The 10,084-nt window shown below is 71.3% G+C and overlaps 3 protein-coding genes across 3 annotated transcripts in view; 2 read left to right on the forward strand and 1 right to left on the reverse strand.

Moving 5' to 3' along the window:
* INPP1 (inositol polyphosphate-1-phosphatase) overlaps nucleotides 1-552 on the forward strand; it is a 3,847-nt gene extending 3,295 nt beyond the window's left edge. The window contains exon 5 of the mRNA XM_041409963.1: nucleotides 36-552. Within this exon, the coding sequence (XP_041265897.1) occupies nucleotides 36-552 (517 nt within the window). The remainder of the gene's footprint in view (nucleotides 1-35) is intronic.
* Nucleotides 553-1,125: 573 nt separating this feature from the next.
* On the forward strand, nucleotides 1,126-3,251 carry CD63 (CD63 molecule). Its single transcript, XM_041409962.1, has 6 exons — nucleotides 1,126-1,201; nucleotides 1,621-1,698; nucleotides 1,886-2,065; nucleotides 2,718-2,792; nucleotides 2,887-2,982; nucleotides 3,066-3,251. Exons 2-6 carry the CDS (start codon nucleotides 1,633-1,635, stop codon nucleotides 3,237-3,239), a joined length of 591 nt encoding a protein of 196 aa, XP_041265896.1. The 5' UTR covers nucleotides 1,126-1,201; nucleotides 1,621-1,632; the 3' UTR covers nucleotides 3,240-3,251.
* A 1,400-nt stretch (nucleotides 3,252-4,651) lies between these two features.
* Nucleotides 4,652-10,084, reverse strand: part of RDH5 (retinol dehydrogenase 5) — a 9,010-nt gene continuing 3,577 nt past the window's right edge. The window contains 4 exon segments of the mRNA XM_041409960.1: nucleotides 4,652-4,906; nucleotides 4,908-5,022; nucleotides 5,222-5,295; nucleotides 8,614-8,872. Coding sequence (XP_041265894.1) covers nucleotides 4,714-4,906; nucleotides 4,908-5,022; nucleotides 5,222-5,295; nucleotides 8,614-8,872 — 641 coding nt within the window. The 3' untranslated portion in view covers nucleotides 4,652-4,713.

Below are 10,084 nucleotides of genomic sequence, written 5' to 3' on the forward strand. Positions count from 1 at the left end.
CAATCTCACGTCCCCCTGTCCCCTCCCTCCCGCAGGTGGCAGGGTCGCTACCACTGGGGGGTGGCGCACGGCGACACGCGGCTGTGCTCGCTGTCCCCTCCTGTCCCCCGGCCGTGTCCCCGCGTGGTGCTGAGCCGGGCCGAGGCCGCGGCGGTTCGGGGGGCTCTGGCCTCGCTGGGGGGGGGTCCCCCGCTCTTCGCCGCCGGGGCCGGCTACAAGCTGCTGTGCGTGGCGCTGGGGCTGGCGGACGCCTTCGTGCTGTCGCAGGCCACCACCTTCGCCTGGGACTCGTGCGCGCCCCACGCCATCCTGCGCGCCCTGGGCGGCGGCGTGGTGGCCCTGGAGGGGGCGCTGCGGGCGCGGCGGGAGGGGGACCCCGGGGACCCCCCCGAGCTGCTCTACAACCGGCCCGAACCGGGCCGGGCCGGGCCCGAGCGCTGGGCCAACCGCGGGGGGCTCGTGGCCTTCGTGCACCCCCCGCACCTGCGGGCGGTGCTGGCGGCGCTGGGAGGGCTGGGGGACACGGGGGACACGGGGGACAGTCAGGGGTGATAGGGACCCCCGGGTGTGGGGTCGGGGGGAGACAGGGACCCCCGGGTGTGGGGTCAGGAGGGGCTGGGACCCCAAGGGGGAGGGTCCAGGGTGTTTGGGACCCCCAGGGGGAGGGGCTGGGGGTCCCGAGGACCTTGGGGTGCAGGACCAGGGTGACAGGGACCAAGGACAGGGGGACAGCAGGGACCCCCGGGTGAGGGGTCAGGGGTCACAGGGACCCCCGGATGAGGGGTCAGGGGTCACAGGGACCCCCGGATGAGGGGTCGGGGGTCACAGGGACCCCCGGATGAGGGGTCGGGGGGGGACAGGGACCCCCGGGTCAGGGTTCAGGGGTCACAGGGACCCCGGTGCGGGACGCGGTTCAGCTCAGAGTGCCGGGTCCCCTCGGTGTCCCCCCGGTGTCCCCTCGGTGTTCCCCCGGTGTCCCCCCGGTGTTCCCCCGGTGTCCCCTCGGTGTCCCCTCGGTGTTCCCCCGGTGTCCCCTCGGTGTCCCCTCGGTGTCCCCAAGTGCCCCCCAATAAAGGGTCGCTCGCACGCTCGGTGTTGGCGGGCCGGGGGCGGTGCCGGTGCCGGGGCGGGCCCGGGGCGGTCCCGGGGCTCTCCCGGCTCGTCCCCGTCACATGATCCGGAGCCCTCGGGAAGGGCGGCGGTGAGGGGCACCGGGACCCCCGGGATTGGGGGGGGAACGGCACCGGGACCACCGGGAGTGGGGGGGAACGGGACCGGGATCATCGGGAATGGGGGGGAGGGGGACCGGGACCACCGGGAGTGGGGGAAAGTGGTACCGAGACCACCGGGAACCGGAGGGGGAGCGGGGCAGGGGGAGAGCAGCCCCGGGAACTCCGGGACAACCGGGACCGGGGGGTACCGGGAGTACCGGAACGGGGTGGAGCGGTACCGGGAGTACCGGGAGCGGCACCGGGAGCGCCGGGCCGGGTGGAGCGGTGCCGGTACCGGGAGCGGGGCGGGGCCCGGGCCGGCGGTTCCTGGGTCGCGGGGAGCGGTACCGGCCGCGGCGGCGGGCCCGGTGCCGGTGGCGGTGCCGGTGCTGAGCGGCCGCTCCCGCAGCACGGGCGGGCCATGGCGATCGAGGGCGGGATGAAATGCGTGAAGTTCTTGGTTTTCTTCTTCAACTTCATCTTCTGGGTGAGTCCGGCCCGGGGGCACCGGGGGGCACCGGGGGTCCCGGCACCGGCAGAACCGGGCGGATCCCCCCGGGTTTGGGGGTCCCCGGTGCGGGGGGAGGAGGGGAGGGGGGGTTGTTGTCACTCTGGGTGAAGCCACATCCTGTCCCCAGCAGGGCCGGGGGGGGACCCCATCTCGTCCCCCCCAGGTGTGCGGCGTGGCCCTGATCGCCATCGGCATCTACGTGCTGCTGGGCCTGGGCCGGGCCCCGGTGGGCGGCGCGGGCTGGACCCCCGCGGCCGTGCTGGTGCTGGGGGTCGTCATCTTCTTCACCTCCTTCTTCGGCTGCTGCGGCGCCTGGAGGGAGAGCTACTGCATGGTCACCACGGTGAGGGGGGCGGCCCCCGGGACCCCCGGGACCCCCGGGACAGCCCCGGGACACCCCCGGGACAGCCCGGGACACCCCCTGGGATACCCTGGGAGACCCCCGGGACACCCCTGGGACACCCTGGGAGACCCCCGGGACAGCCCGGGACAGCCCGGGACACCCCCCGGGACAGCCCCCGGGACACCCTGGGAGACCCCCGGGACACCCCCCGGGACAGCCCGGGACACCCCAGGACACCCTGGGAGACCTCCAGGACACCCCTGGGACACCCTGGGAGACCCCCGGGACAGCCCGGGACAGCCCCGGGACACCCCCCGGGACAGCCCCGGGACACCCCCGGGACACCCCCAGGGACACCCCCCGGGACCCCCGGGACACCCCGGGAGACCCCCGAGCACCCCCGAGACAGCCCGGGACACCCCCCGGGATACCCTGGGAGACCCCCGGGACACCCCCTGGGACCCCCGGGACAGCCCCGGACACCCCCCGGGACACCCCGGGAGACCCCCGAGCACCCCCGGGACACCCCCCAGGACACGCCCCAGGATACCCTGGGAGACCCCCGGGATACCCCCCGGGATACCCCCCGGGACACCCCCCAGGACAGCACGGGACCCCCCCAAGCCCCCCTGACCCCCCCGTGCCCCCCCAGTTCGCCGTCCTGCTCAGCCTCATCTTCCTGGTGGAGATCGCCGCCGCCATCACCGGCTACGTCTTCAAGCACAAGGTGGGGGCCTCTCCCCCCACCCCGGGGGTCCCTGACCCCTCCGCTCCCCCGGGGGGTCTCTTCCCCCCCCCGTGACCCCCCCGTGCCCCCCCAGGTGCACGGGCTGGTGGAGGAGGGGCTCTGGGAGGCCGTGAGAAGCTACGACAAGGACCCGTCGCTGACCGCCGCCCTGGACGCCTTCCAGCAGGAGGTGAGCCTGGGGGGCAGCCCCCATTTGGGGAGGGGGCTGCTCCTGGAGCCCCCCCCGCCGTGGCTGACCCTTTTTCCGGGCAGTTCTCGTGCTGTGGGGTGGATAACTACACGGACTGGGCCAGCCTGGAGCAGTTCAGGGCCAACGACTCCGTGCCCAGCTCCTGCTGCCGCCAGCCCAGCCCGGGCTGCAACGTCCGGCCCAGCCCGGCCACCGTCTTCACCAGGGTGAGACCCCTCCCCAATTCCTCACCCTGACCCTCCAGGGGGGTCCCCGAGCCCCCTGACCCCCCCCCGGGGGACAAGGACCCTCGTGGGGGTTGGGGGTCCCTCATGGGGTTGGGGGTCTCTTATGGGGTTGGGGGGCTCCATCCCGGAGTTTTGGGGTCCCCCCCCGTGCCCCACTGACCCCGTGGGGCTGGGGTCTGGTTCTGGGGGCTCCGTGTGCCACCTCCATGTCCCCAGACCCTCACGTGCCACCTCAGTGTCCCCAAATCCCCCGAGCTGAGAGAAAACAGAGACAGGCGAGTTCAGGACGTTCACTGCCCACCCTTGGGGGGTTTAATTTGGGTCTGGGGGTTTCATTTGGGTCTGGGGGCTCTCATTGGCCGCCCTGGGCCGGCCTGGGCAGGACGAGGGCCAGGGCCAGGTCCATGGGGCTGTGTGTGCCACCTCAATGTCCCCAAATCCCCCGAGCTGAGCGAAAACAAGGACAGACTAGTTCAGGACATTTATTACACCACTGCAGGGGGGTTTAATTCGGGTCTGGGGGGGTTTAATTCGGGTATGGGGGGGTTTAATTCGGGTCTGGGGTTTTAATTGGGTCTGGGGTCTCTCAGCGGCCGCCCTGGGCCGGCCTGGGCAGGACGAGGGCCAGGGCCAGGTCCATGAGTCTCCAAATGCCACCTCAGTGTCCCCAAATCACCTTTTAACCCCAAGCAGATCAACGACAGACGAGTTCAGGACATTTATTCCCCCTGGGGAGGATTAATTCAGATCTAGGGGGGTTTAATTTGGGTCTGGGGGTTTCATTGGGGTCTGGGGTCTCTCAGTGGCTGCTCTGGGCAGGCTGAGAGCCAGGGCCATATCTGTGATGCCCCAAGTGCCACCTCAGTGTCCCCAAATCCCCCAAGCTGAGCGAAAACAAGGACGGGCGAGTTCAGGACATTTATTACACCACGCTGGGGGGTTTAATTCGGGTCTGGGGGTGTTCAATTCGGGTCTGGGGGGGTTCATTTGGGTCTGGGGTCTCTCAGTGGCTGCTCTGGGCAGGCTGAGAGCCAGGGCCACATCTGTGATGCCCCAAGTGCCCCCTCAGTGTCCCCAAATCCCCCAAGCTGAGCGAAAACAAGGACGGGCGAGTTCAGGACATTTATTACACCACCAAATCCCCTGAACTGAGCGAAAACAAGACAGACTAGTTCAGGACATTTATTCCCCCTGGGGGGTTCAGTTCGGGTCTGGGGGGGTTCAATTGGGTCTGGGAGGTTTCAATTGGGTCTGGGGTCTGTCAGCGGCCGCCCTGGGGCAGGCTGAGGGCCAGGGCCACGTCTGTGATGCCCCAAGTGCCCCCTCAGTGTCCCCAAATCCCCCAAGCTGAACGAAAACAAGGATGGGCGAGTTCAGGGCATTTATTCCCCCTGGGGAGGTTTAATTCGGGTCTGGGGGGGTTTAATTCGGGTCTGGGGGGTTTAATTCGGGTCTGGGGGGTTTCAATTGGGTCTGGGGTCTCTCAGCGGCCGCCCTGGGCCGGCCTGGGCAGGACGAGGGCCAGGGCCAGGTCCACGAGGGCCGAGGGCAGGTAGGAGGCCGGCAGCCAGAGCAGCTTGGCGTCCCAGCCGGCGCTGTAGCGGCTGCGCGGGTGGCGCGCCCGCAGCGCGTGCTCCATGCAGTTCGTCACCTTGGCCAGGTCCCTGTCGCACAGCAGCGACAGCAGCAGCCGCTGCACCCGCACGTCTGGGGGGGGACGGGGAAACTGAGGCACGGACAGGGCCAGCGGGGACGTGAGGGGACAGGGAAACTGAGGCACGGACAGGGTCAGCGGGGACGTGAGGGGGGGGAAACTGAGGCACGGACAGGGTCAGCGGGGACGTGAGGGGACAGGGAAACTGAGGCACGGACAGGGTCAGGGGGGACGTGAGGGGACAGGGAAACTGAGGCACGGACAGGGTCAGGGGGGACGGGGGTTATGGGGTAGCCAGAGGGATCAGGGGGTGGGCAGGAGGGTCAGGAGGTGGCCAAAGGGGTCAGGGCATGGCCAAAGAAGCCTGGCTCCACCATGCTGACCTTGCCCCCAGAGTGCCGCATGTCCCGCCTGGGGAGGGGCACAGGGTGGGCACGGGGTGGTCAGAGAGCTCATGGTGTAGCTGAAGGGGTCAGGGCATGGCCGGAAGGATCAGTGTGTGGCCAGAGGGTTCAGGCTGTGCCCAGGGCTCAGCCCATGCCCAGGGTGGCTAAGCCCGTGCCCAGGAGGGCTCAGCCCATGCCCATGGCTCAGCTCAGCCCATGCCCAGGAGGGCTCAGGCCGTGCCCAGGACTCAGCTCAGTCCATGCCCAGGGCTCAGCCCGTGCCCAGGGTGGCTCAGCCCTTGCCCAGGAGGGCTCAGCCCGTGCCCAGGACTCAGCTCAGCCCATGCCCAGGGCTCAGCCCATGCCCAGGGCTCAGCCCATGCCCAGGGCTCAGCTCAGCCCATGCCCAGGAGGGCTCAGCTCAGGCCGTGCCCAGGAGATCTCAGCCTGTGCCCAGGAGGGCTCAGCCCATGCCCAGGAGGCCTCAGGCCGTGCCCAGGAGGGCTCAGCCCGTGCCCAGGAGGGCTCAGCCCGTGCCCAGGAGGGCTCAGCCCGTGCCCAGGAGGGCTCAGCCCGTGCCCAGGAGGGCTCAGCCCGTGCCCAGGAGGGCTCAGCCCGTGCCCAGGAGGGCTCAGCCCGTGCCCAGGAGGGCTCAGCCCGTGCCCAGGAGGGCTCAGCCCGTGCCCAGGAGGGCTCAGCCCGTGCCCAGGAGGGCTCAGCCCGTGCCCAGGAGGGCTCAGCCCGTGCCCAGGAGGGCTCAGCCCGTGCCCAGGAGGGCTCAGCCCGTGCCCAGGAGGGCTCAGCCCGTGCCCAGGAGGGCTCAGCCCGTGCCCAGGAGGGCTCAGCCCGTGCCCAGGAGGGCTCAGCCCGTGCCCAGGAGGGCTCAGCCCGTGCCCAGGAGGGCTCAGCCCGTGCCCAGGAGGGCTCAGCCCGTGCCCAGGAGGGCTCAGCCCGTGCCCAGGAGGGCTCAGCCCGTGCCCAGGAGGGCTCAGCCCGTGCCCAGGAGGGCTCAGCCCGTGCCCAGGAGGGCTCAGCCCGTGCCCAGGAGGGCTCAGCCCGTGCCCAGGAGGGCTCAGCCCGTGCCCAGGAGGGCTCAGCCCGTGCCCAGGAGGGCTCAGCCCGTGCCCAGGAGGGCTCAGCCCGTGCCCAGGAGGGCTCAGCCCGTGCCCAGGAGGGCTCAGCCCGTGCCCAGGAGGGCTCAGCCCGTGCCCAGGAGGGCTCAGCCCGTGCCCAGGAGGGCTCAGCCCGTGCCCAGGAGGGCTCAGCCCGTGCCCAGGAGGGCTCAGCCCGTGCCCAGGAGGGCTCAGCCCGTGCCCAGGAGGGCTCAGCCCGTGCCCAGGAGGGCTCAGCCCGTGCCCAGGAGGGCTCAGCCCGTGCCCAGGAGGGCTCAGCCCGTGCCCAGGAGGGCTCAGCCCGTGCCCAGGAGGGCTCAGCCCGTGCCCAGGAGGGCTCAGCCCGTGCCCAGGAGGGCTCAGCCCGTGCCCAGGAGGGCTCAGCCCGTGCCCAGGAGGGCTCAGCCCGTGCCCAGGAGGGCTCAGCCCGTGCCCAGGAGGGCTCAGCCCGTGCCCAGGAGGGCTCAGCCCGTGCCCAGGAGGGCTCAGCCCGTGCCCAGGAGGGCTCAGCCCGTGCCCAGGAGGGCTCAGCCCGTGCCCAGGAGGGCTCAGCCCGTGCCCAGGAGGGCTCAGCCCGTGCCCAGGAGGGCTCAGCCCGTGCCCAGGAGGGCTCAGCCCGTGCCCAGGAGGGCTCAGCCCGTGCCCAGGAGGGCTCAGCCCGTGCCCAGGAGGGCTCAGCCCGTGCCCAGGAGGGCTCAGCCCGTGCCCAGGAGGGCTCAGCCCGTGCCCAGGGTGGCTCAGGCCGTGCCCAGGAGCGCTCAGGCCGTGCCCAGGAGGGCTCAGCCCATGCCCAGGGCTCAGCTCAGCCCATGCCCAGGAGCGCTCAGCCCATGCCCAGGGTGGCTCAGCCCGTGCCCAGGGCTCAGCCCGTGCCCAGGGTGGCTCAGGCCGTGCCCAGGAGCGCTCAGGCCGTGCCCAGGAGGGCTCAGCCCATGCCCAGGGCTCAGCTCAGCCCATGCCCAGGAGCGCTCAGCCCATGCCCAGGGTGGCTCAGCCCGTGCCCAGGGCTCAGCCCGTGCCCAGGGTGGCTCAGGCCGTGCCCAGGAGCGCTCAGGCCGTGCCCAGGAGGGCTCAGCCCATGCCCAGGGCTCAGCTCAGCCCATGCCCAGGAGCGCTCAGCCCATGCCCAGGGTGGCTCAGCCCGTGCCCAGGGCTCAGCCCGTGCCCAGGGTGGCTCAGGCCGTGCCCAGGAGCGCTCAGGCCGTGCCCAGGAGGGCTCAGCCCATGCCCAGGGCTCAGCTCAGCCCATGCCCAGGAGCGCTCAGCCCATGCCCAGGGTGGCTCAGCCCGTGCCCAGGGCTCAGCCCGTGCCCAGGGTGGCTCAGGCCGTGCCCAGGAGCGCTCAGGCCGTGCCCAGGAGGGCTCAGCCCATGCCCAGGGCTCAGCTCAGCCCATGCCCAGGAGCGCTCAGCCCATGCCCAGGGTGGCTCAGCCCGTGCCCAGGGCTCAGCCCGTGCCCAGGGTGGCTCAGGCCGTGCCCAGGAGCGCTCAGGCCGTGCCCAGGAGGGCTCAGCCCATGCCCAGGGCTCAGCTCAGCCCATGCCCAGGAGCGCTCAGCCCATGCCCAGGGTGGCTCAGCCCGTGCCCAGGGCTCAGCCCGTGCCCAGGGTGGCTCAGGCCGTGCCCAGGAGCGCTCAGGCCGTGCCCAGGAGGGCTCAGCCCATGCCCAGGGCTCAGCTCAGCCCATGCCCAGGAGCGCTCAGCCCATGCCCAGGGTGGCTCAGCCCGTGCCCAGGGTGGCTCAGCCCTTGCCCAGGAGGGCTCAGCCCGTGCCCAGGACTCAGCTCAGCCCATGCCCAGGGCTCAGCCCATGCCCACGGCTCAGCCCATGCCCAGGAGGGCTCAGCCCGTGCCCAGGGCTCAGCTCAGCCCATGCCCAGGGTGGCTCAGCCCATGCCCAGGGTGGCTCAGCCCATGCCCAGGGTGGCTCAGCCCATGCCCAGGGTGGCTCAGCCCATGCCCAGGGCTCAGCCCATGCCCAGGAGCGCTCAGCCCATGCCCAGGAGGGCTCAGCCCATGCCCAGGGCTCAGCTCAGCCCATGCCCAGGGCTCAGCTCAGCCCATGCCCAGGAGGGCTCAGGCCGTGCCCAGGAGAGCTCAGCCCATGCCCAGGACTCAGCTCAGTCCGTGCCAAGGATGGTTCAGCCCATGCCCAGGAGGGCTCAGTCCGTGCCCATGGTTCAGCTCAGCCCGTGCCCAGGGCTCAGCCCGTGCCCAGGGCCCGCGCCCACCTGAGGCTGTCGGAGAAGGCCTCGATGCAGAACTTGGAGATGCAGTAGCCGCCGCCGTTGGCGGAGACGCGGCCCAGCACGCTGGAGGTGTTGACCACGCGGCCCCGCGCGCGCTTCAGCAGCGGCAGCAGCTGCAGCGTCACCTCGATGGCCCCGAAGGCGTTGACGGCCATGACCCGCCGGAAGTCCTCCATGTCCATCCACTCCGTGGGGCCGATGGGGTTGGCCACGCCCGCGTTGTTCACCAGCCCAAACAGCCCTGGGGGGACACGGAGCGTGGGGGACCCCCAGAATGGCACAGCCACAGTGTCCCCTGGCACCCCCAGAGTGCCCCTGGGACCCCCAGAGTGTCCCTGGGACCCACAGAGTGTCCCCACATGCCCTGGGGTCAGTGGGGTTGGCCATGCCCGCGTTGTTCACCAGCCCAAACAGCCCTGGGGGACACGGAGCGTGGGGGACCCACAGAATGGCACCCCCAGAGTGCCCCTGGCACCCCCAGAGTGACCCACATGGGTCAGTGGGGTTGGTCACACCAGCCCAAACAGCCTTGGGGGACACGGAGCGTGAGGGACCCCCAGAATGGCACCCCCAGAGTACCCCTGGCACCCCCCGAGTGTCCCCTGGGACCCCCAGAGTGTCCCCTGGGACCCCCAGAGTGCCCCTGGCACCCCCAGAGTACCCCTGGAGAGGGGGGGACCCCAGAGCCTCTGGGACCCCCAGAGTGCCCCTGGCACCCCCAGAGTACCCCGGGCACCCCCCGAGTGTCCCCTGGGACCCCCAGAGTGCCCCTGGCCCCCCCAGAGTGACCCACATGGGTCAGTGGGGTTGGTCACACCAGCCCAAACAGCCCTGGGGGACACGGAGCGTGGGGGACCCACAGAATGGCACCCCCAGAGTGCCCCTGGCACCCCCAGAGTGACCCACATGGGTCAGTGGGGTTGGTCACACCAGCCCAAACAGCCTTGGGGGACACGGAGCGTGGGGGACCCACAGAATGGCACCCCCAGAGTACCCCTGGAGAGGGGGGGACCCCAGAATGGCACAGCCACAGCGTCCCCTGGCACCCCCCGAGTGCCCCTGGCACCCCCCGAGTGTCCCCTGGCACCCCCCGAGTGTCCCCTGGGACCCCCAGAGTGTCCCCTGGCACCCCCCGAGTGTCCCCTGGGACCCCCAGAGTGTCCCCACGTGCCCTGGGGTCAGTGGGGTTGGTCACACCAGCCCAAACAGCCCTGGGGGGACACAGAGGGTGGGGGACCCCCAGAATGGCACCCCCAGTGTCCCCAGTGTACCCCAGAGTGTCCCCCTGTCCCCCACAGCCCCTCCTTGGGGACTCCACGTCCCCCCCGCCCCTGTGTCCCATCTCCTCCTTTTGTCCTTGTCCGTGTCCCCCCTGCCCTACAGCCCTTCCCCAAGCCCCCAGCCCCTTTTCTCCCCCTCCCCCGCCAGAAGACACCATGTCAGAGGTCGGATG

Source organism: Onychostruthus taczanowskii, unplaced genomic scaffold, assembly GCF_017590055.1.
Source record: "Onychostruthus taczanowskii isolate IOZ18803 unplaced genomic scaffold, ASM1759005v1 scaffold316, whole genome shotgun sequence".
NCBI lineage: Eukaryota > Metazoa > Chordata > Aves > Passeriformes > Passeridae > Onychostruthus > Onychostruthus taczanowskii.

Coding starts and splice junctions, on each gene's coding strand:
- CD63 (XM_041409962.1), top strand. CDS start 1,633: ATGGCGATCGAGGGCGGGATGAAATGCGTGAAGTTCTTGGTTTTCTTC. Junction 1,699..1,885: donor TCTTCAACTTCATCTTCTGG/GTGAGTCCGGCC, acceptor CGTCCCCCCCAG/GTGTGCGGCGTGGCCCTGAT. Junction 2,983..3,065: donor TGGACGCCTTCCAGCAGGAG/GTGAGCCTGGGG, acceptor TTTTCCGGGCAG/TTCTCGTGCTGTGGGGTGGA.